General features: G+C 37.4%; 1 protein-coding gene across 6 annotated transcripts in view; it reads right to left on the bottom strand.

Moving 5' to 3' along the window:
• Positions 1-27,263, bottom strand: part of nav3 (neuron navigator 3) — a 315,297-nt gene that overhangs the window by 39,204 nt on the left and 248,830 nt on the right. For all 6 annotated transcript variants that reach the window (XM_082168169.1, XM_082168167.1, XM_082168166.1 and 3 more), the window contains 4 exons: positions 26,766-26,878; positions 18,029-18,137; positions 9,157-9,525; positions 7,546-7,677 (listed from right to left, as the gene is read on the bottom strand). In XM_082168169.1, coding sequence (XP_082024295.1) covers positions 7,546-7,677; positions 9,157-9,525; positions 18,029-18,137; positions 26,766-26,878 — 723 coding nt within the window. The remainder of the gene's footprint in view (positions 1-7,545; positions 7,678-9,156; positions 9,526-18,028; positions 18,138-26,765; positions 26,879-27,263) is intronic.

Raw genomic sequence — 27,263 nt, 5'->3', positions numbered from 1 at the left:
ATCACCACAGACACACAAACACTCACACTCACACACACGTTGGGTTTCCATGTTTTATGGAGACATTCCATAGACAAAATGATTTTTATACTGTACAAACTGTATATTCTATCAGCTAACCCTAAACCTACCCATCACAGAAATGTCATAACAAAAACCATCGCTTAGTCTGATTTATAAGCTTTTTTTTATATCACACTTACTACTTTTTTTTTTCACAGCATAAATGAGTATATAGCTGACTTTATACTGTAGGAGTCCTTCGCAAGAGGATTTTCATATTTAGGAACTTTGGCATCGAGAAGTTTGAAAACCCTTGAGTTAGGCATTATATAATGTAGTAATGTTGGCCGGTTTTCTGCCTGGACACTAATGAAACCTCTTGTTTGTTTATGTGGACAGTGTTTCTGTTTACATCCCCAGGGAAATGATCAATCCTAATACTCAATTACTTACTGACTTTGAGCAGTGTTTGTCACTAGCAGAGTATCCCTATTAAATCCATTATCTGAACAGATGCACACTGTCTGCATGAAGAAGTCAGTATGAATCCCCAAAACTCAGACATTCTACAACCTGGGGAAGAATGTCTTAATTCTTGTATCATTTGTTCTAGAAAAAACATGCCAATTGTTTTGGCATAGATGGAGCAGCAATGGCTCCTCAACCATGCTCCTGTATTGATCAGGACCAGCACATCAGAAACATCTAATGGTGTTAAAAATGACCTTGTCAGAGTTGCCATATCTGATTCATATCTAATTTCCAACGCTGTACAAAGGCAGTATACTTCAACGTAGAATTGACTCACAATTGATTACAGTGGAGTTGCGAAGCTACATTTATCCAAAGTGACTTATAAATAAGGAAGTACAAAAAATACATGGTACACATAAATATTGGGTGAAATAATCCATTTGTAAACATCCTGAACAATTTGTATTCACGCTTTTCAGTTTTAAATGAAATATAAGTTTGTAATAAACAGTGGATTACAAATCTTAAAAGGTGGCATAATTTTGCCTAAAAGTGATGTCTAGGTATAGGCAACTCACTAAGTTTTGAAGTAGAGCTAATGTGTCCACATCAAGTTTAAAGACCCATTTCACATCAATAACGATAACTATAAAGATAACTATAACAATAAATATATTAGCGTCCAAACCAACACGTGATAACATACTGTTTATGATAAGTGCACTAAAGTTGTTGTCTGCTGCTTGTTTATGCTCTTTAAAGCAGGATGGATTTTGATTGGCTGTGAATGTTTCATTCATCAGCTGGAAGAAAATACTCAAAGTGATTCCAACGATATTGCTTCTCTGTGCCGTTACAGTTATAATTGTGGCGTGGAATCTGCTATTCTTTTACATTTAGCCTTAAGTCTTACAGTACTACAGAAACTTAGAATTAAAGACACATGAAGGACAAAAAGGAATATTGAAATACTGAGGCAGCACTCTTCAGGGTTTATCCCAGGTGAACACACAGTAATTACTCTACTCTCCTGTAAATGCTTGTGGCTTGAAGTTCAAAAGTTAAAAGTGCTGAACAACAAAATCAGTATCTGAGCAGCTTTCTCTATTTAGTTACTATTTAACATCCATGGGGAGTTAGAAGAGAGGAGATTTACATAGGCACACCAACAATCTTTGTATATCGCAAATGAGGATGGATTAGTCAGAAAATACTCAAGAGTAAACAAAATGTTATTACTATTGAGGAAAGAAACCATGTTGGTTGACCTCAAACTGTCTAGAGTCAGATTATAGTGGATTTGGTGGACTTTGATGGATGGTTTGACTACAGCAGGAAGGAAAGACAACCCAGAAGGCTGGCAGGGGGTCTGAGTACGGGGAGTCATGACATGGGATATTGTCGGATATTGCAAAGTGTTACTAGAGACTTCAAATACAGAGAAAAAACATACTCCCGGAAAAAGGGTATCAAAAGCACCTATCAACTTTTTAAATCAGCAATTGACCTCTTTCATAAAATTAAACACACCTTATATAGTTTATGTATTTTCTACACAAATACATGTTTTTGACCCTTGTTTTGAAAAACTTATTTGAGCTAATCCATCAGCTGGATTCTGAAGGAATTCAAAATATGAATTTTTGAATCAAAACAGGCTTAATCTACAGCTTGATAGAATGGACTACTGACACTGAGCTTTGTGACACATTTTTGTTTTTGAAAAAGTAAAACTTTTTTCCAGTTAGGTCTATCTTCAATGTGCTCCAGGTACCTAGTTGACTAAACGCCACTCAGAATGAGTGTCCACAAGAAGATTAAAAAATCTGGACATTAAGAATTTTCCAAACTCAACGGAACATTTTTATTTGCAATCCTTTTTATCACTTAAAAAAATAAATAAAAATAATGTAAACCGGTAATGAACTATGATCAGTAAGATGAGAATACGAGCACTGGACTGCAGCAGGTTAGTGGAGAAATATATTTTATCCACTATATTATCCATATATTATCCACTATATTCACTATATTTGATCATATATTCTCCACTAACAGCTGGAAAGAAAATATATTTATAGGAACATCTCAGCAGGTTCAAGATAATTCATGTTAACACGCAGAGAACATGATTAATTGTTTTAATCAAGTGTCAGCCATAAAACGCAGTAATGATCTGCGTTCTCGTGAGTACCCGTCTGTACTGTATGTAGGTGTGCTGAATGCTGTTACCGGAAACTCACGAGTAGTAATAAGAAGAACGCGGAAATAGTTGTACAAGTAGTCCATTACATTTTACAGAAGACAGTAAACAAACAATGCATTTTCTGCATAAGAAAACACAAAAAAACAAGCATTTAGCACAATCAGTGCAGTCCGATTCATGAACAAATCATCTTTTGAGATGCTTTGTCTAGTGAATCAGTCAAAAAGACTGACTAACTGAATCAAAGCAGTTACTGAACTATCATCTGATAGTTTCTTTGTAATAAAAGAGGGGTTTAAACATAAAAGAAAACATTTACTTTTTAATCTAATGGTAAAGAATCAATAATGAGTAAAAGAAGCAGCTTTTGGGAACAGGGCAAGAACAGTCATCCATATGAAGCGAGCAAATGAATTTCAATTAGTGAGTGATTTCCTGCACCAAATGAGATAGTAAGGTGATCATCTATAACCTGAAAGAACTCCATGACTCCATTTCATTGTGATGAATGAAGGCGCAGGAGTCTGACTCATGTCTTCAAATACTGAATCAGTCACAAAACCTCTTCTGTCTAATAGGAATCTTTGTCAATGACTGTAAAATCAAATCACTACAAAATCCTCCCGCTGTTTACCACAGAATAACAAAACCACAGATCATTTTAGCATCAGTCCTTCAAACAGACACAAACCCGTTGCTCTCACTCCCTTCTCACGAATAAACACAAACCAATCCCCAAAGCGTTCCTTTCAAGTACAAAAATGCCGAGCAAGCTGTCATAAGAAGCCAACCTCTTTCTCTGAGTCTGAAAGTGAAGGGTTTTACTTATTCATGTCTGCGCGCCGTCGTACTGGTCCTGCTTTCTCACAGAGCTGCCGCTAGCCATGCCTCATCTATGTTGCATGATGGGTGTATTTATAGCCAAAGACTTTTAGCAACCATTGGATTAATCGCATGGCAACTGATTTTCAGACATCACCACAATGAGACGTACAGTATATAACTTTATGTTAGACAAGCAATAAATTCCCACAACATTCAGCCTGCAATGGCTTTATGACAGTAAAGTTTCATGCAAGTCAACACAATCTTTTGTCTTTTTAATGAATATTATTAAAGGATTACTAAAAACAACACTGTGAGATTAAGATTTAGTAGCAGCAGTAGCCCACTTTTGTACTTCAGACCGGATTTCTACGAAGCAAAATTATTGCCATTATACGGGAGACGTGTTGCTGTTGGCCGGGCTGCGTCGCTGCTTATTCAGCAGTCAGGGTTTTAAAAGGGCAACAGCAGATTGAAATAATCTAATTTTCCCCAGCCTGAGGGATTCAAACTGAGCTACACGCCACAGCAGGAGAGAGATGGAGTGAGCTTTGTTTAAATGCCCAAATCTCAGCAGTCACACTCTTTGAGGTACTACACACAGATGGCCGCTCAAAGCATATGACAGCCCCAATTACGCTACTACACACTGCCAATACGCAAACACGCTACTGACTGGCTTTTTTATTCGAACAGATGAAAGTTAGTGAGCTTCCAGCATGTGAAGCAATGATATTAGTTGCTAATATCAATTGCATACGTCTTGCCTTGATGCTCGTGTAGGGCGATGCTAGTTCAAGTCTGAAACGAGACTTACATATAACTCCTTTAAATGTTGCTACTATTGCAAAATAATATCCACTGCTCACGTTTGGGGAAAACCCCAAACTTAAAATTCTGGAGAAATTGCAAATTGCTAGCCTGGATGCCAGCCGAATTTAGCCCTGCCCACAACATTTGAGGTCGGGAAGATCGGTCTGGACTTGATCCGTTGTGGAGCAACTATGCTCGAAGCTCGTTGATAATTTAACATAACATAACATAACATAACATAGCATAGCATAGCATAGCATAGCATAGCATAGCATAACATAACATAACATAACATAACATAACATAACATAACATAACATAACATAACATAACATAACATAACATAATTACTATAAAATAATATATTGCAATGTAATTTGATAGGATAGATGATAAAGGGTCTGTTCAAATCCCTAACCCATAATCCTTAGCAACACTACTGATATATTAAAAACAGCATACATTTAATTTATCAGTAGTGTTGCTAAGGATTATAGGTTAGGGATTTGAACAGACCCTTTATCATCTATCCTATCACATTACATTACAATATATTATAATTAACATTATTATTCAGATTTATGCAGCCAAAATCAGAGTGATGGGTTTAGCTGTAGATTTTAAGTGCATTGCAAGAGAGAGTCAGAGACGGACTGGAACGACATTAAGCAGCAACTGTAATGAGTCCCTCTGGAACCTCCTGCTCTCTCCACCCTATAACATCACATCTCACAGAGAACAAGCGCACCGGGATCATGTTTATCTTCCCAATTAGAGCTGGTAATTGGTCAGGGAATCAGGGGTCGGTGAAATACTAACCATAAAACACACAGGTACTGACTACTAAACATTCAGTAATCATTCAGAGCAATAGAATATGTGAGCTGCTAGAGTGAAAGCTATATGACTTGGAGAGAAAGAGAGAGAGTCTTTTTCCAGTGCCAATCCAGAGTAGCAGGGGCCCTGAGCTGACAATTTTTCTCAATCACATCCCCTCTGGACAGGTAGGGTTCATTAGTCTGGGGACCGAAGTTCAGTCTGGGGACCTTCAGCACAGCTGATCCTTATCCACAGAATAACTGACTGTTACCGGAGGCAAGACTAAAATACAGTGCCTCCCTGAGGCTCGAGACTGTGCCGTTGTACTGAATTTTTGGTTGTGAAAAACACTTGACACTGATGAGGAAAGGAAACAGCTCAAATGGCAAGAAAATTCCAAACCAAGAAGCAGGTACTGTAGTCTCAGGCCATACTGGCTATTGTACTGTATGTAAATAAAAAAAAAATAAAAAAATAAAAAAATGTTTACATCGGGGCATTGAAAATATATTGAAGGAACCACTTTTGAGGAACTACTAGGGACAAGTAAACATATTGTTTAGCACACCTATATTTTATTTAGTTCTCAGAATTAATTACGACTTTACATGTACAACCCTAAACGACTTGTAAGAGATCTACTATTCTGATATCTTCATTTACAAAAATTTGAGTTGCCCATCCAAAACTTAACTATATATACAGTATATATACACCATGGTCTGTCAGAATACAAGATTCTGATTGGCTGTAGTTCCAGTCAGCTTAATCACCGTTCTATATTTAATGTGCTGCACACACACATACATCACTCACACACAGAGATCACTCACACACAGAGATCGGAGATTGCGCTGCGCACACACAGAAACATTCAGGAGCACAGAAATGTATCAATGCTGCCACACTACTTTTGCTAATAAAAGTCTATACAGAATCACTACATTATATTTTTCAGCAAAAGAGGGGATAACATTGCTGTTTTTTAAGTAATTAAACTCACAGCTTCAGAGTATGAGAGTAGAGAGATGCTGAAGACACAGATAAATCACACACGCATCTCTCTCTCTCTCTCTCTCTCAATCAATATTAATTCAAAGAAATGCAATAATTAATTCATTAAAATAAATGTAATGTTACCACACTACTTTATCTTTGTGTCTGACCATAAACTCACTGCTTCAGAGTGTGAGAGTCTCTCTCTCTCTCTCTCTCTCTCTCAATATCAATATTAATTCAAAGAAATGCAATAATTAATTCATTAAAATAAATGTAATGTTACCACGCTAATTTATCTCTGTCTGATTCAAAGTTGGGAGAATAGTAGATCTAACGAGCAGTAACTGATGGAAATATCAGTTATCCTTCCAGTAAAAAATTGCGCAGCAAACAATAATAACAGCTTTAACTTGTCAGTGCAGGCAAATGACCATGGTATAAGCAGGATAATTAATGGCTAGCTGTGCATTAAACAATTTTAATGCACTATATGGTGGTTCTTTGCCTCCACGTCGTGCATTAAAATCGTTTCATACACAGCTAGCCATGGATTATCCCTTACAATATATATATATATATATATATATATATATATATATATATATATATATATATATATATATATAAATATATATATATATACAGTATATATACTGTATATATATATTTTTTTTTTTTATATATATATTTTTTAAAACCTTTTTTATTATTACTATTACACATTATATAATAATAAAAAGGCTGAAATAATTTAAATCTGCTTGACGGCAGACAAGATGTAGGTTTTGATGTGATTGGCAGGCCGCTATGATACTGTCTGGACCTCATCAGTTAGAATCACTCCCAGTCATTAATATCTGCTCTCATCCAGCACAGATAAAGGCAGGAAGCAGCTCATTGATCAAAGAAAAGTGGTATCAGGTCCGTCAATCGCTGAATCTCATTCATCACCTGATCTGAACTCTGCTAAAGTCCTCAAAGAGTTACATTCATATAAATCACTTGGATTAGAGCTTCTGCTAAAACATTTTTATGGGTCCTATTATCAAATGACACGGTGAAGGAGACCAGCAATGTAATGAACTCCATTTTCTAACATTTTGCCAATTTTCCAGAGTTACGGAAAATGTCACACGTTCATTTACATCTTGCCAAAACTTCTTACTTTCTTAAATGAGCTTTCCCCTCAACCGGTCAGCACTTGGCTGCTTCATAGTCTGTCAGAGACCTTAAATGTGTGGAAATCCACTATCTCTAATGCTGAATCACACAGTACAGCTAGTTTTGTGAATGTACACATTTAAGATATTACAGGAAATATCTACAAACACTTCCTGTAATCAATCAGGATTTTTTTTTATTGATGAATGATTACTATTTGTTTGATTCATAACAGGAAGTCTTACCTGTCTTCCCCTTGCATCTCTTTGACTCCTTTTTGAACAACCTCTCGAGCTGGCGTCATCTCAGGTGGGCGACCGACATTTCGAGAGTAAAGGTCGACATTCCGAGAGTAAAGACCTCCGTCTGTGTGATACCTTAATGGTTAAACAACAATGCACAGTGAACTATTATCTGTGAGCCTTTGGGGGTTAATATAAGTGAGGTTCACTTTTTATCATTTACTCAACTTTGTTGCTAGATTTGACCATGTTTGTTAGAGTTATGCTATTGGTTCTTGCAAGTTTATGCAGTAGCACAAATGATATTTGAGAGCTAAAGACTTTGAACACAATACATGAGCATTATGAACTACTTTTGTTGTCATTTCTGAAGCTTGATGGCTGCTTGACATCAGCTTTCATTATATGGAAAAGAGCAGCATTAACATTCTTCAAAATGTCTCTGTTCCACGGAATGTAAGAATAAATACTGTATAATTTATTCACAGAAATGAAATTTTAGGGGAAATTTAATTTTAGGCCTTTTATCTATCTATCTATCTATCTATCTATCTATCTATCTATCTATCTATCTATCTATCTATCTATCTATATATATATATATATATATATATATATATATATACAAATATGCTATACAAATAACAAATATTTTATTATTAATTAACATGACACTATTACAAAAAATGTAACTAATCTAAACTAAACAAATGAAAACAATTAATAAAAATAAAATAAAAGTATTCATAAATATTATAATAGTATATAAACAATAACAATGCGTTGTGCATCTATGTGAGCATCATTTTTACTTACAGTATGTAACTATTTGATGAGAATCAGTGAATTAAAAACATGCCACAGATTAGAGAGTACAAAACATTAGCGTTCCGATAATAAGTGTAATACTTCAGCTAATTGCTGTTTTAAGCAGATGCACTGCCTGCAGGTTTGAGCTTCAATGTGTTTAGTATCCCTAAATGCATTACTTTAATGCGGGTTTCTTCAGGTTCAGGTACATACTTTGGTTCCCGTGTGAGTCAGTCTCTTATAGACTTCATTTCTAGTGTTATTTTTCTCTCTCCGTCTATTCATAAGCATAGAGACAGCAAGGGCAAAAGCAATAGTGCATCACACAGTGATGTATATGTGACCCTGAGCTATTCCTCCAAACAGAGACATATGATGGTGTATGAGTGTTTCTCACCCATATAAGGATATTGAGAAACAGCTGTACTCCCTCTCTGCTTTGATGGAATGAACATCAATGTTATAAATCGATCATATTTTTTTTAAACAGCCTTCTGTTTATGAATACTGCATACAGCAACAGAAAAAGTGATCGATTGTTTGACTGGTCTGCTTAAACTATGAGAATATCATTGTTTAGTTTATGTATTTAGAAAAAAAACTAAATTTGTCATGATTTTTTGATGATTATAAAGAATAGCATTTATTTGAAACATAAATCAAATAACATTAAATGTCTTTACTGTCACTTTTATCCTTGCAGAGTACCAATTAAGCATTTATTTCTTGAAAAACACCCCCAAAAAGATGCTGTTTCTTCATGGTTTATTATCCAATATGGTTTCTAATTTCATAGTTTCTTACCCACTGATATCGTCTGCATGTACATTCTTGGCGAGTATGTCCCCATCGCTCCCGTATCCGGTCACGTCCACCTCTGGTCCCGCCTCAGAAACCCCACCTTTCTCCCCCGGCTCTGACCCTCGAACCCCTGAGGCTGCCGCTCTCCTCAGGGGGGCAGTGTATAACAACCTCGATGAGTCACCATAGCGACCAGTGGTGCCAGCACTGGATCTGGGCGGGGTGAAGCTAGGAGCATCGCCGGCCTGAAGACGAGGATTGGACCCTTGGGCGAGACGCCAAGACATGGGGGAAGAGCGGCTCGAGAGGGCGGGGAGGCCACGACCGTTCACTTCTGTAGTTACAGTGGTGTCGAATGTTGTCTCAAGGGTACTACAAAGAAAAAAATGAGGAAGAGAAGCAGATTAGAGGAGCGATTTTGGGGACTGCAGACAGATTTGGGTAATTAGATCAATATCCTACTTCTGAAACAGCTGACAGGCCATTTAAAGGCGTAAATATCTAACACCTGTGCCAAGGTGAGGAGTTTGCTTGACAGTTTGAGGACCAATCTGTACCCTGCAATGCAGCACTGTTTCTAAAGTAAAGTTTGGAGTTTAAAATATCCACCTACTCTCTTGAATATTGGCATGGTGCAAAAAACTTTCAAACTGGCTGACTTACACAGATGTGTTTGACAACTAAGATGATTTGCTCCACAACTATTGTGCCTATGAGGAAAGATGGCAGATTTCAAATTACACTCATGGTCAAAAGTTTAGGGTTGGTAAGATTTTTTATGTTTTTTAAAGAAGTCTCTTTTGCACACTCAGCCAGATTTATTTGATAAAAGAAATGTAAATAATATTATGATTTAAAAGAATAGTTTTCTATTTTAATATATTTAAAAATGTTATTTATTCCTGTGATGGCAAAGCTGAATTTTCCTGTGTTCGGTGTCACATGATCCTTCAGAAATCATTCTAATATGATGATTTGCTGCATTTCTTAATATTATCAACGGTTGTTATTGTGGAAACCATGCTTTTTTTTTCAGGATTCTTCAATAAATAGAAGGTTAAAAAAAGAACAGCATTTATTTGAAATAGAAATCTTTTGCAACATTATAAATGTCTTTACTGCCACTTTTCATCAATTTAATGCATCCTTATGAGTAAAAGTATTGATTTTTTTTTAAGTCTGAGTGACCCCAAACCTTTAAATTGTAGTAAATACTTGGAGAGCAAATGCCATTGAGGTAAACAGAAATGCTAATGGATAGTGTTCTTCTCCAAAACACAGAAGAAAGCTCCAATCCACAGATTCCAATTCAGTTTGGCTCCACAAAGGTGAATAAATTACACTTCACCTTTAATGTTTCCAATACTTTCATATTTTGAGTCTACCCTGTGGTAGTACCATTGTTATCAGATAGTAATACCATTCTGCATTGACGTTGATCCTCCATTATCATATTCATATTGTGTAAAGTGGTATTTTTATGGAACTCCAAGGTGACCATGGTACATCTTTAAAACCCAAAACTACATTGTACTGTACAGTAAATGTGTAAATAAAAAGGGTAAAAAGGGTCTTACTATGGTATGTAATTTCTATAAACCAAAAGAAAAAAAAAAAAAAAAAAAAAAAACATGGCAGTGTATCATTAAAGGGACAATGTGTAGCTTTTTAGGTATTTTATTATCTAAAATCTATATTTTTATTCATAAATATGCCCTCAATGGTGTACAAATACCTATGCCAATGTTCAGACTAATCCTCGTAAACGAAGAATTTATTATCTTTATATACATGGGACGGGTAAGTCCACGGAGGCTTCCATGTAGTTCCGCCATCTTGAAAAACTATAATAGCAGAGAGGGACAAAAAGTACTAGGCCAACGCGTTTCCACAACGCGTTTCGTTTAGAGCCAGCGTCACGTGACTGAAGCCAGCAGAAGCGGAGGAGCAGAGCAGTGAGAGGCGCTTGTCACTGCACCGGCAAGTTTAAAAGGCTGCACTGCACGGTTATTTATACACCGTTCATTCATACATACATATGAGTCACAGGATAAGGAGTCCTCGTCGTCGAAAAAGTCCAAAATAGATCGTAAAAGGAAAACGTGACCGGAGATTACAAAAACAAGGGTTACTGTCAGGATAGCTAATGCAGGAGAAAGCTTTCAAAAGAGACCCTGAAGTTTCCTGCTTTCTTCTCGACAGGTAAGTCAATGTTACAGTCTTAATTACAAGCTTTTTTTTCATTGCTTGGTTGTGTACTTTATTATATAGACAGTCGAACATTTATAGTTAAAAGTTAAACAGACTCTTTGATGAATAGCAGCTATTGAGTAAAGTAACGTTAGAGAAGGCTCTGATGATGATGATATCTAACAATGCACATACTTCAAAAAATATAACGAGTAAAGAAGGCATTACTACAAATTACCATAGTTAATGTTTTTGACAGTCAGTAGTTCATACTGTAACATTCTTTTTTTCGTTGTTTCAAGTTTCAGTTTGTTTTAAATAACAAACATGTTCACCCGAAGAAAAACTCGAAGTGCTATTATAAGACATCCTGTCATAGCTTTTAGGTACATAACGGCTACCGTAGATGCAACGCGCATTTGAAAAAGTGAGGCGCTGGAGAGCATTATTCGTTAGAATGCAAAATACAATTTCACCACTAGATGGGAGAAATTCCTACACAATGTCCCTTTAATGAAGGCTAAAACATTTATTTTATTTTTTTTGCTAAATACAGCAATTACTAGTATTATTTGGAAAACTGATATTAAACAAAAACAAATAGCTAATAATATATGTGGTATTAGTAAATTATTTTAGTTTATTTCCAGTTTTACCAATCGTTAGTTTTTATTTCAGCGATTCCAAAACAAACTAAAATAAAAATGGCTATGAATTTAGTAGTTTTTGGAAAAACACTATATTGTACTGATTTTTAAATTTATAACCTACATGAATATAGCAGATAGATAGATAGATAGATAGATTCTCTCTCCACAGCAGGTCTTCTATCTGTAGGTTGTGAGTGTTCAGCGTGGTGTGAAGGACCCAGCTGAAGCAGAAAGATTGCCAATGTTGTTGTGCTTGATTTCTGCTCTCCATAAAATGGAAGCTATTCTCATCTTTCACTTCAACTAGCATCAGCCCATCAACAAGCGTGTTACCGCGAGCAAAACTTCAGTCTGACCTCCTGACCTTTGCTAAGTGCTCCATGTATGTCTTTGATTGTGTGAATATAAATGTGTGAACTGATGTGTGTATAGGTGTCTCCACACGTTCACAAGCTTGTTGATGCGGGAACGAGTGAGAAAACAACATATGGACAAATGCTCAAATGCAGACGCCCATAATGACACACCCGTCATACAAGAAGACTGTCCTGCAACAGCTCTCTCTAGTGGTGAGACAATCACATTACGGACATCATTTCAATTTCTAGGGTACATTTTCAGGTTCTATTAAATTTTAGATTACACATAAATATCATTAAATATACAGATTCATGAATATGAAATAGCTTGTTTAAACAATGTCTACAAGCATATACCCAAAAAATCCCCAATAAAATGACAGTCAGTTATTCGCATGAAGGGACAACAGCAGGGGGTCAAAAACGAGTGTCACTTAACAAATAAGTCATCAGCGCCAAGGCGACGTTGTCATGACTACAGCACCGGCATATTAATATCCTCTCCATCAAAGTCCATTCAGAACGAATCTCATTAGTGGTTAGCCAGCATGTAAGCTGGTTAACAACATCCTTCGAAAGAGATACACTTTCATGTACTGTGAAAAAGCAAACTACAGTAGTATTAGTAGATCAAAGATACATGTATTGATTTGTATTGAAAAATCCAAGGGTCTAATTTACAGAAACAGCGTTCCCGCCTAGTGTTATTCTGTTGTGCTGTGGTATATCTGAAACCAGCATTAAGCGTGTGGACGCTCTTGTTATTAAATACACCAGAGAGATGTGACTCAGCAGTAATGAAGGGTGGATACCAAGCCAGGGATGGTCACACTCATGGCTGACCGATGTTTTTGTATAGATAGGAAACAAACACGTACGTATTTGAACAGTAATATTGAATTTCACAGTCAGAACACATTAGGTCGGTTTATTGGGTTGTTGATGTTTATAAAAATGGTGCAAATCTGTGGACAAGACAAATACAAATGAGAAGCATGTATGTACAAATACACAAGCAAAAAAAAAAACAGAAGAGGGCCTTGACTTGGTAGTACTGACCAAAAAAATGGATTAGATGGATTTACACAGGAGGGCAGGGATACTTCAAGTTTTGCAGTTCATATTTCTTGTGTAATTACTGTGGTACTTTATAATATTGTTTATTGACATTGTCTTCATCAACTAAAACTATTAAAAATAATTTTGGGTAATCGAAATAAAGCTGAAATAAAATAAATTCTAAATATTTATAAACTTAAAAAATGAAATAAATAAGTGTAAGCTGAAGTACTAAAATAACTAAAAATTAAAAAAATTGGGGGGAAAACATGTTGTTTTCGTGCATGTCTCTTTAAATGCAAATAAGATTCTGCTCCCCACCCTGCTTTCAGAAGAGGGCAGAGGCTTTACAGCTCGTGCCTCGGATACTCTGCCAAAAACTAAAAAATCTCTTTGTTTTTGATTATCATCTCTATCGCGGTCACTCTCACGTGACATTGCAGTTCTTTATCATCATGAAAGTTTATTATCTGCATGCGTTTTAAAGCCATATCAGTCTAAACTTCTGATAAATGCTATTCTGAACGCTCACATCCGAAGCACGCGCACAGAAAGCTGCCAGACGGCGTGTCCCGTAAGTTCTCTTTCACGTCTTATTGTGCTTAAACTCTCAAATACACACAAAGCTCACATAAACACAGTCCGTTACGTCTGTAAACGTAAACAGCAAGTAAATAAAATGCATGTGTATTTTAGATCTGTGTATTAAAGTGAAAGCAGCGTAATATACAGTACCTAGTGTTATATATGCTATTAATATGAATCAAGCAACAAAAGAAAAACAGAAAATCACTCACTGCTCTTGACTGAATAACTTCAGTAGCTTTAATAAGAATACATATCTTACATGAATACTGCTGTTAAATGCTCTGGCGAGGAGATAAACATGGCGGACTGTGTACATCTCACTCAGGGCAGGGTCTATGCTAATACGCTGATTTCACGCAGCCGTTATTTTGAAATCGAAAGCGAGGCTCGTGAATGTGATGGCGTATTGTTGTGTTTAATGATGTTGTGTCAATTCTAAAAATTTACCAACATTTCTTTCATACTTTAGACTATATACAGTGAAATTCATTTATAAATAAAATATATTTTTTATATATAATTCAGAATGTAAAAAAAGAAGCAGGAATGAACTATATACATATCCTATATTGGATATTAACATCCAATAGTGTAAATCGCGGCAGCAGCTTCAGGTTGGTAATCCAAGGCATTGTTGTTTATCTTTACTTCCGGGGTTCTTCCCACCGGAGCCTCACTTTCGATTTCAAAATGGCGGCTGCGTGAAATCAGCGTATAGGGCAGAGTCCATCAGCAGTCGTGGGCGGGGCCTAAACAATGTGACGTCACATTGCATAGAAACTGCAAATGGCTTATTCTAATACACTGCTTATGATTTATACCCTGGTAAACCAGAGTTCTCGCGAGAGCACAAGTTGAATTTGCTCAGCGAGTTACTCTGGTGTCGAGCAATGGAGCTCATTAAATATGCCCCTCGATCTGAGCTGCACCAATCACATCGGGTTATCTGATATAGGCGGGCCAGAGGCGAGCTAAACAGATGACGACAGCGCTGTGACGTCGAAGTCATCAGTAAACATTGCAAGATGCCTATGGATAAATAGCAGTGGTTTGAAACGGCTTTGGCCGCTACAATGAACGAGTTAGACTTGGCTTTTTCCCAAAAGAGAAACAGAAGACGGCGCTCGAATCGTTCCTTTGCAAGAAGGGTGTTTTTGCTGTTTTGCCGACCAGAAGAGTCTAATCTACCAGTTAGCTCCGCAGGTAGCTAAGCGTATGGGGTTTATTGTAACTTGTGATTGGTCGTAGTGTTATCCAATTGCGTGCTGTGAGATTTTCAAATGCATGCTCAGTGCCGCCCCTCGAGCTGGCTGATTTTCATTGACTGACACCAGACCATTAATCTTTTAGATTTAGGTCTGGATTTCCAGGCTATATGATTTATGGGTATTAAAAAAATATTTGTACCATGATAAGGTGGTTGTGTACACACTGCCAACACACATTTATATTCGAATTTTGCATAATAGGTCCCCTTTAAAATAATGCTAATTGAAAATAATTGATATTTATAACTACTATAATAGTATATAAATAATTCTAAAATAACACTGATTTATATAATTCAAAATATATATATATAAAAAAATAATACATGCTGTCAAAGTATTGTTCATTGTTAGTTCATCACACCTAATGTTAATTAATAACATTTTATTGTAAAGTATTCCCATAATCAAGAAGCAAAACATAAGAATATGGAAATACCATCATCATCACTGACTGGTGTGCAGTGACAGGCTTTTTGGTCATTTTAAAGTCATTTTATTCACTGCCCTCTGGTCACCCAGTATTTTCTAAAAGTGGCTGCTGAACTGTGTAATTTGAGCGTCCCTGCAGTACGGTACACGTGTACTACTCCCAATAGTGTTGAACAAAGAACCCAGACCAACTAAGAAACAATGACTTCCCTTTTCGTCTACAAATCCAAGCCAACAAGAAATGTATGAGCTGAGGTTTATGGCTCGCTAAGAACATAAATCATGAATCTTGAGTTAGTAAACGTCACTGGATGCAGCACATTTCGGCAGGTTGCTCTGTCTAATCTATTGATCTCCCGAATCACCCTCTGGCCAAGTCACCAGCATTTATCTTCCTCTCTGATGTCACTCCTCATGACAGCTGACAGTTCCTCTATATATATTCCTGATGTCTCGTCTTCTCGACAACCCCCGTCTCTTAGCAACATGCTACCGCTACTGGGAAAGGGTAAGACTGCAGCATTATTCTGAGTCTGCCATCCTCCTCTGCTATACCTTGAACGAGCGGCAAGAAATCAAATGGCCTGATGAAATGGAAACACAATTATAAAAGCTACCGGTGAGACAAGTGCTAGAGCTTATTTCAACATCCTCTTACATCAGGAAGTATAATCACGCACGCTTGCTAATTAACAGGAGCTGTTCTGAAATCTTTTGACATTTTTTATCAATTCATAGTGCACATATTTTTTGTGAATTTTAGGCAAACACTGTGTAAAATAGGCAATCAAATAATTTCAGCAGTTTTATGTAGCCTACATCTTATTTGTTATTATTGCATTGCATTAACAGTGGTGCCTAAAGGTCTGAGACTACAATGAAAATCTGGGATCATTTTTTCACATAGTGCGCAGACTTAATCTGCCTTTACAGTATCTTGTATAGTATTTATAATGAGTTTCCATCAAATAAATCCCCATGAAGTCTGGATGGGATTTTCATTTTCTTTGAGATGCTGTATTGACCTTGAAAATCCCAAACTCATATACTGAGGATTTTCTTTTAACACCAATCAATGCAATATTTAAGGTCTGAGAACCTTCCAAACACAAACACAGGTTCAGATCAATAGAACTTTGTGGCGTTCCCAGCACTGCAGTGAATACGTGTGTGCAGGAGTTTCTGAAAGAACATGGGTACTCTATACTCTTACAGACTGTATACCAATCATATGGTACTGTGTGTTTAGAGATGAATGGAAGTCAATTTCAAAAGCTCCTGCGAGATGTATGATGTTTGATGGAATCCACATAGTGGGTCAACGTCTCAGAAAACGGCAGGTCAAATTCCTGACGACCGAACGATGTCACAATGGAGAAAATGGAGCTCTTCCCTACAATTAGCTGGATCGCTATCTTTCCATCTTTGCAAGTCTGTTGTTTCTATAAAGTCTGTTGTCTTGCCCTGAATTACTCTGTTCATTTTGTCACAGTGATTAATCGTTTTTTCCTCATCTTCATTCATCGAGTACACAGCCTGACAGCCGTGCATCAACAACATATACATCTGACCATTATGAACTCCATACAAAGAAAGGTTGGAGTTTTTTGATTCATGGGCTCTTTACTGGTTAGGCTTACGGTGAGGGAGTGTGAGGAAGTGTCTAACGCCTTTTTGGCTCCTTTGAGAAGCAATGTGCTGTGAAAAAAAACAAAAAGGCCAAACATTGATTTCCAAAGAAGATGCTCCCCATGAGGGAAAGAGAGAAAGGGCCAACACCATCTGTCATGTCAGAGCGCTGCCTCTGAACCACTTTCCTGTGAAATTACGTTCACATTGTGAGTGAGATAAAGAGAGAGTCGCAGAAATAGGCCATCCCAGAGCCGGACAAATGTGGTTACGCTTAAGTATTTTCTTCAGTAATTGGGTGTTTGGGAATTTGGGTCTTACACGCAATATGGTTTTAATAAATGATTATCTCGTCAAAAATAGAGAGCATTTTTCATTTCACAATGAGATTGGTGAGCGTCTTTGTTAGCAAAGATGTTGGCACAGTGAGGGTTTGCATTGTTTGTGAGTGCCAAGCTGAGCTCTATCTTTAAAGAAATTAAATTGGCAAAAGAGTCCCAGTTTTTCAAAAGTGCAGCTGTCACTTTTTGGAACTAATGAACTTACTTTTATTATGTTTTACTCAACTGATATATATATATATATCTCTTAATGGATAAGGCTCATTGCAAAAAGCTTCCCAAGTAAGACCATACTGGTCCACCAGCTTCACCAACAATATTTTGAATGATGAACTAACTAATGATGAACTAACACTCACCTGTGGCTTATCTGCGTCCCACGTAAACTGGACATGGTTTCTTCGAGATTCTGTCTCAGATCGGCGATGTTCTTCACTGTACGCATCCGTCTAGCCTCTGGATCCTCCCCTGGTGGACAAAGAAAATAAAACATTGGTTACCCTGTTACAGACGCTTGCTAGTAAATAGTCTGGAAGGCAAAACAGATTCGGCATATGAACCAGTCAAACATGCTGTGGCCAGCGGTTAGTGAGAGGAGGCTGTCTGCTCTTGCATGTCAACTTAGATGCTGAAGTTACAGCTTGCTGTGCAGCTGATGGGATAAAGGGACAGATTTCACGGTCATCACTTTTTCGCGGAGCACAGAGTAATCCATGCGCTATGACACCACTTCTTAACCCCTAAGCCAGGCTCAAAGTTTGGCTGGAGCATGATTTGCCTATAAAGCAGAAATCTGTCAAATTCGAACAGACCGAGTCATTTAACTGCACATATTTTCATCCTCATTTTCTGGACAGAAGTGAAGAAAATTCGGTAGGAACTCAATAGAGGTGTACATTTTAAATTGTCTCAGTGGTTTAAATGATTTATTCAGTGAATGATACATTCAGTGAACCTTTTCTGCAGGTAACAGCATTATTGTTATCGTCCAAGGAGTGTCTTTTTGTGTGTTGTGAATGTGTCATTGAATTATTCACTCAACCGATTCATTTAAAAATCTACTAAGAGACTCCAGCGAGACTGTTTAAAAATAACGTTTTCCCCACTAATGTCAACAAAGCATATCTATCTTTTTTCTCTATTTTCCCAACTGCTGGACATGATGTTTATCATGCTACATTTTATAATAATAAATCAATCAATGTTAAATTGCAAAAACATCATTATGAAGCCAGGAAAAGACATCAAAGGCATTCATGCACTTTACAAGAAAGAAAACTTGAAATATTTTTAATTTGTTCATGGTCACAACACCACTAGAACTCAGACTCTGGATCTGGATCTGCAGAGGTTCAGTTAAGTGCTTTTTTCCCACTGCATTAAACTCATTAAACAAAGACACTCAAATAGACACTCATACAAGCTGATGATGGCAGTAAGAGGTTTAACAGCAGGTCTGCATGACTCCCACATCACATCAGAGACCTGCTTATTTGATCCAGTCACGTCTGGCTTTATCACACCCTGACTGTAAAATACTGTGTCAACTGCATGAGCTATGATATGAAACACTAATTAATAATAATAAAACTTATATCACTAAATAATAATAAAACATCTGCTATCATACAGTATATAGTGCACTGATCTTAAGTGTGTTGCTCATGTGTTGAAGTTGCAGACATGGGCATTTAAAATGAGCTTTAAATCAAAACTGATTGTACTGTATTACTTTCACAGTGTCTGGAAAAGTATTTCGCAAAAGACAAGAAATATAAAAGGTGATTTCCTATGTGAACCATGATTTACACCAAGAACTATTTTCAACAGCCCTTCTCACTTGTCAAACACTTCCAGGTGAACTGTGTTATTAAATGCCACCGCATATTTTGTTTCAGCATGTCTGTGCTGCTGCTTAGAGAGCTGGACTCTATACACAGATGTTGTCTAATCAATATTGTTTGGAAGGCAAACCATCTGACAAACAGAAGCAATCATGTACAGTAAGTGAGCCTGACTCAAAAGTCATCTGAGTGGAAGTTCTGTCCGAGAGGATTGAAGACATGATGAGAAGCACAACCACGTATGAGGGTCAGTGTCATGACTGATCATTAATACAGAGCCAGAGTGCAAACTCAGAGCAATATGAAAATATGCATATTCTGCCACGGGAAATAACTGACGAGATTTATATGGATGTAACATTCTGGGTTGTAAAGATCTGACAATGCGTGCAAACCAACATATTTTCATAAACGAAAAAGATGCATTTTGAGATGCATTTTAAAAAGTCAAACTGTTTTAGATATGGCATCTTAAAAATTAAAAGTTCACAGTGCAAAACACTGCAAGACATCTGTTTTAATGTGTACATAGATCAACATTCCAAAAATATCTGTAACTTTGTTCAAAACTATAGCTGACAGTTTGATTCGTTACAAAAGATGACTATGGCGGCAATTATGTAGAGAGAATGACTTTGAGAGATGCAACGGTTCTGAGACAGATTACCGTGTTGACATTTTTAGTCACAGTACCATGCTAAAATCCTCTTTGAAAGGGTGTATCTCAAAGTTCATCCCTTTAAAGCACACCACATAAAATATTAACTCTCAAACAACTAAACAGAAAAAAAAAAACCAGAACACTAAACCTCACTAATTAAACTAGTGAACCATCCTGATCCCTACAGCCCAGAGAGGCATAGCTCTGGAGCACATACAGAGTCACTGTGAATATATCAGGCCCTCTATTACCCAGAATGCTTATTTTATAGCATTGTAATGGACCATTCAGCCAACCTGCGTAAGGCAAATAAAGTCATTTCTCTTTCCTGCACTACCTCACATATAGAGCAAAGGGCAATTTAAAACCCACACACATATAGCAGGTGCACGGTGCATTCTCAATGTATGTGAATCCTGAAAATGAACAAACAATGCAAGAGCTTCTGACTCGGGTATTTGATGATCAAGAGGGCTCTGGGTGGTATAACTGCACTTGTTGCCCTCTGGGCGAGCAGACACATTTCTGTAAGCACCATTTGAGCCTGTCAGCAGCAAAGGAGGGTGTGAGGACACACCGCTGGCTCTGTCTGATCAGATGTTAGCTGAGAATTTGCTTTGATTTAACCTCATTGTGCCAGTGTGAAAGCTAACCTCAGAGTCTACAGCTACAAACTGGAATCTTTGCAGATTGCATTGTCCTGCTTGTGTTTTGCATAATTCAGAGCTGTGTTGTACCGTATCACTCATTTCAAGGCAAAAAGGGTGACACAGCAGATTTCTGTGCCCTAATAGCAAAGAGTTTAGCCAATTATACTGTAGTATTAAAGGTACAGTGGCAAAAACCTGCTTAAAGGGACCATGACATCATTCTTTCATATACAGTAAGAGGTCTTTGTACCATTAAAACATCCTGCAAGTTTCACAGCTTAAAATAACCTCATTATAAACAAAGAATTTATTTATTCAAGCTCTAAAAACAGCTTGTTGTGAAATCGAGTGACTTGTGATGTCACACAGGAAAACACATTTGCATATGACTGCCTCCAGAGCAAGACATCGACAAATAGTTATACATCATCGCACCATAGGCCCCACCTACTGGTTTTCAGTCGCTTAACTGCTCACATTTCCCTGCACTGGATGTGAGCGTTGTGTCGCGTCAAAAGCAAATAGAACCCATTATAATCACTGATGTTGTCTATACTAGATACAGATGTGCGTTTAGTTTCGGACATGCTCAATGCACTTGAGTCTGTCGACAGGACAAATGGAAAAGTGAAAGAACGTTGGATTTGACGCGTCCAGTTTAAACAGCTGATTTGTGTCTCTGTACAGACTTCAGAAGTATCTTAACGTCGGAAACAACTGGATGGTGTATTTTAAAGGTGTCCCGGATCGCGTTGAAGGATTATATATTTGTTAGGGGCATTTTGTTTTGTCAGCGGGGTAATGGAGACTTTGCAAACAGTAAGTAAATGATTTCATAATGCTTTGTCTTTAAATGATGGTTTAATATGGATAATGTTTTCAAAACACTAACTCACATGAAAAACTCAAATTGTTTATGTAAGGTGCGCTATTACTTTCGTAAGCAATCTGACCCCGAGTACAGGGATAAATATGACCATTACCACACACACATATATATATATATATATATATATATATATATATACACACACACACATATATATATATACATATATATACATATATACTGTATATATATATATATATATACACATATATATATATATATATATATATATATATATGTATGTATATATATATATGTATGTGTATATATATATACACACACATATATATATATATATACACATATATATATATATATATATATATATATATATACATATATATACATATACATATATATATATATGAAGAGTTCAGATGCAAAAGCCTCTAAATGCCATCTGAAATTTTCTTCTAGAATGATCATTTTTATCAAGCTTGTATATTTAAGTTCAGTAATTTCACTTAAATTACAATTAATAGGTAATCTTTATTGCCATTTAAGTGAAATTATCGAATTTAAATATAAGAGCTTGATAAAAATGATCATTCTAGAAGAAAATTTCAGATGGCATTTAGAGGCTTTTGCATCTGAACTCTTCATATATATATGTATATATATATATATATATATATATATATATATATATATATATATATATATATATATATATATATATATACACACATATACATATATATACATATATATATATATATACACACATACATATATATATACACATACACACACACATTTTTTGAGGTACTATTGTCCGTAAAAAAAAAAAAAAACTGTGTAGACTGAGTTATGCTGGAGTTTATTACTTAGGCTTAGAGATTTGAACAAATCCCTTACTTAGAAGGGATAGTTAACCAATAAACTGAAAATTCATAATTTACTCATTTTATGCATTTCACTCTTTTGAAGATATTTTGAAGACTGTTGGGGTCTAAACAACATTGGACTCTACTGACTTTTAATGTACGGCCAAAAAAGCACAGAATGTTTCTCAAAATATAATTTGTTTTTGTTTCACAGAAGAAAGAAATGCTCATAGGTTTGGAATGACATCAAGTAAATGATTTTCAGACAGAATTTGTCATTTGATGTGAACAATCCCTTTAAGAATTAGCACTAGTAACAGTGACCACTAAAACAAGTAAGAAATAGCCCCTCTAAAACATTTCCTCAGTTAACTCAAATGCTGTGTGAAAGAATGCTGCGATCACACTGAACTACAGGGAACTGAATTACTTCAATAAGATGAGGTGGTGGGCTTGCGAACAAACAGCCCCGTGGTTGGCAGTTAATATTAGATGGGTGAGGAATAAAAGCATGGATCACACAGACGGGAGGGTAAATAGAGCTATTGATCAGAGCAGCAGACAGCATGGCAATGCTTCCACAGCCGGCAGGTGAATGTGGCTTCTAAATGTTCTCCTATAGCACAATCAGAGACCCATAATTCACCCTGACATCCCCAAGAACCGTTTCTAATGCAGTCACACACACGCTCGACCCGGAGTACAGGGATAAATATGACCATTACCACAGCAACTCACAAGCAAGGCACAAAGACTGTTACAGTATGTTACTGATGAGTTTGAGTGACTCTGTGTAGCTATACGGCATGGCACTTACGGCGTGTCTGCGGGTTTAAAACCTGCTCCAGGTCTCCCAGCATAGTGAGTATAACCTCTTTATCCAGCTGTGCCTGCTCGTCTCTTGCACTCTCAAGCTCCCAGTCTCCCCCAGTGCCCGCTGGACCTGCCCGGGTGTCTTCATCTGATCTTCTACTGCTGCCCGCTTTATCCACCAACTCCGGCCGCTGGAGCTGATGCGCAGGTGCCATCCGGCTGGACTTCCGACCCCAGGGCACAGGTATAAGGGAGTGTTCGGACTGGGAGAGCATCTTGGTGAGGGACAGCGAGAGCGACCGAGCTCGGGTGCTGCTTTCGGGGTGTCTACGAGCGCTGGATCGGCCGTGTTGGGGCGAGGGTGATGAAGACGACATCCCGGATGCTGATGAAGGTGGGCATGGCGGTTCGTCCAGCTCAAAGGTGTAAACCCTCTGCTCCCCATCACTAAGCAGCACGAGGTTGCCGAGAGAACGCTGCTTGCGGAGGTTTAGATTGTCTGGGAGAGACTGCGGTGACTTGCGAGGTGGGCTGCCGCCCTGGAACACAGAAAAGTCAGCTCCCCGCTTCATATTTTCACACGTTCTTTAGGATCCCTCGCACTTTTTCTACCTTATCTCGAAGTTTGTTCCTCCTCACATGATCTGCGTGCCTCAGGTGGCAGCTGGCACACAAGCTCAGTCGCAAAACTGCCCCTTGCACCAGGGAGCTTCAAATATCATCCTGCCCACACACACGCTCGCTCGCCGCAGCCAATAACCAGCATCCAGGTGCACGTGCAGAGAGCACACTCCTCCTTGTCTTCCTCCTCTCTTCCTCTTCTATCACTTCTTTCCTTCAATGCAGCACAGAGGCTCGCGGGAAGCAGATCTGCACCAGATTACGGTTAAATTGTGATACATATCCTTCGCGGCGTTTCCCTCTCTTCCTGTTTCTCTCCCAGCAACGAGGACTCTTCACACACTCTGTCTATTAATTACCGGCTGGAGTGAGCGCATGTGGCTCGCTCCAAGGGACAGGAGCAGAGACTGAGTATGTGTGTGCGCTATGAGGTGCGAGCTCAGGGTCCGCCTGCTCCTTTTAACATGCTGTGAGCTGCTTCATTCTCTTTATCTATCTCCTCCTTTCCTCTCTCTGTGTTTCTCTTTGCAGCAATGATGGCTGGTTTCCTGTTGCTGTTAGCTACCGAGTCAGTACAGGTATTTGTGTGTGTGTGTGTGTGTGTGTGTGTGTGTGTGTGTGTTGTGGGAATAGCGCAAGACAAAACTGGCTTGTAACACTGTGATTTCTCTCCCTTCATACTGGCGAAGGGCGTTAAGATGATGCATTTGGAAATGCTGCAGCACACAGCTCAACTGGAAAAGGAAAGGAAATCATACAAAACTGAACTAAGACCATAATATATCCCAAAACAGAGATTTTCAACCTTTATAGGTCTGACTCAGGGACCCCAAAAATAAAAAGCTAGATTTTAACATTAAAATGAATATCTTTCATAAACAAATTATGCATTAAAAAATGTAAATCATCATCAAAAAATGACTAGCATGATTTTATAATGATGACTGATAGATAACATAATATAATAATAAATATATGAGTTAAATATTTCATATAGACAATTGTCTGTATTATTATATATGATATTATATTATCAATGTATATATATAAAATTATTTTATTTTTTTAAATCCGTTTATGGACTCCGACAAACTATATTAACAAAAGTGCTTGCCTGATGTTTCAGAATTAACCAGCAGAGATAGTTATCATAACTAGATTCCGGATAATTCAACAAATGTAAGGAAGTTATTTTTTTCTTCTTTCTTTTTTTAATCAAACAGTGGTATAAACTTTAGCAACTATCTGCATACCACCAAACCAACCAGACATCTAAATGTGCAAAAACAAAGCAGGTGATTGCATAGATTATGTTCTTGTCCTTGCATGGAGTAAAACAATTTTTTACAACAGGGTGGAACCCACAATGCACTTTAACAGGAAGTGAGTTCTGAGGTTCACATCTATAAGTAGTCCATGTGAGGGTTTCCCTGACGCATCACTGGACAAACCACAGCATTTCAAGCATGCCCAGATGTAGCCTGTACAAAAAGCCTGTAGACTAAGTGTCTAAAATGCTTCTTCTTTTTTTCTCACATGCTCCCCTTACATAGCTTAAGAGAATTTTATGGAGTTCTAATTTCTGTTTAAAAGTATCATCCTGTGCATACAGTAGGAATATAGAGCAATAAAATAAAAGCGAAACATTGGAGTTCATAACAAAAATTCAGACTTTAGATTTTAGCATTTTGGCAAATCAGAGCACAGTTTGAGACATGGATCTGAGATAAAAGTCTAATCATCTTAAGTTATTGTATATACTTTGGATTTACAATCTAGCTGTACCATTTAGAATTTGTATTTATTTCCTTCATTTGTTTTCAACAGCTCAGGGTACAATAACAATTTTATGCTTTCCTAAGTCTCATCAGCCATAAACTGTCCCAAACTCTCCCAATGCAGGGCAAAACATCCAGTCATTGTCTGACCATGAGTCATAATGTTATTGCTGCTTCAAGATCCATTTGCAAACAACAATGTCCCTCACCTTCAAAATGACCACAGCAGGCCTGCATTCTTATAAACATACAACGACTGACCGCTTTGTGCTTATGTGGTCGTTTGCAGTTTATTCACTTTAATTTGACATTCCAGGCATTTTTGTGCAAGCTGGAGCACTAATTTATATCTCATTAAAGAAGAGTGGGTTGGTTTGAGAAAAGATTTTTTGTTTTAAGCTTTTTTAGATGGTTAATTACGAACAAAATGTATTAAAATCACAACAGGGAACCTCAGGGATGCACACATGCGGCCAGATCGCAAACCGATTAAATCTCATCTCGTACAGAATTAATGAAATAAACCCAAGCGTTTGCAGAGAGCTATAACAACAGTGGCTGTGATAAATATTCACACGGGAAATGAACAACTAGGAACGTATGTCATAGTGCACCCTCCATTTCCAGTAACTGCAGTGCAGGTAAATGCAGCATTTGGGCACAATTTGCATTTATTTCTCACAGACTGGCTGTTAAAATGTGTGTGTGAGCAGAGCCTGAGCCACAGGCACCTATCTTCAGCTATCAGCTGTCACATCATAGTCCCACACATGGAGAAATACACAGAAGCGCAAATAAACACATTCTGCTGCTTGGCCTCCCAAACAAGGCCGGCCTTTGTCCACCTGTCATATCTGACCTTTTTCTTGCTGCGATAGCAACATGGAACTAGAGGCCTGCAGAGAGAATCTGTGCCTGTGTGAGTGTGTGTGTGTTGGGTGTGTTGAGTGTGTTTGAGTGTGTTTGACTGTGTGTAGGTGTGTATGTGCACATGTGGCGACACTCATCCTTACCTGAGATCTCCTCCAGGCACTGTTTGGCGGTCTTGCTGTAGACCAGGTCTTTTGTGGGACTGAGACACGGTTCAGTGGGGACCACGGTAGTGCAGTCATTCTCTGAATACGTCCTGAGTGAAGCAAAAGGAAAAATTGCATATGAATTATTAATATTTTTACACAGAGAAGATCATATTTTTAGTTTGCCTGCATATCATCCTAACAATGAATGGAAACCACCAGTTGCAAGATAAAACCACTGGTTTAATGAAAAAGTGGCAAATGTTTTGGTCAATATTTCTGTTTTCATTTTCATTTTAGTTCAAGTTTTAGTCCTTTTTATTAGTCTTTTATTTTCTTCAATTTAATTTTAAACTAAACAAAAATGATCAATGTTGCCTTGGCAACTATCTGAAATATAAGAAGTTATTATTTTTTTTATGTTAATATTTATTTTATGTCAAGCAATGACTTTTTAAAAATGGTTTTAGTTTTAGGTATGTAACGATAATACCC

Source organism: Leuciscus leuciscus, assembly GCF_965113295.1.
Source record: "Leuciscus leuciscus genome assembly, chromosome: 4".
NCBI classification, from domain to species: domain Eukaryota; kingdom Metazoa; phylum Chordata; class Actinopteri; order Cypriniformes; family Leuciscidae; genus Leuciscus; species Leuciscus leuciscus.
The sequence above is the reverse complement of the archived record's forward strand: the minus strand, read 5'-3'. Positions and strand labels throughout refer to the sequence as shown.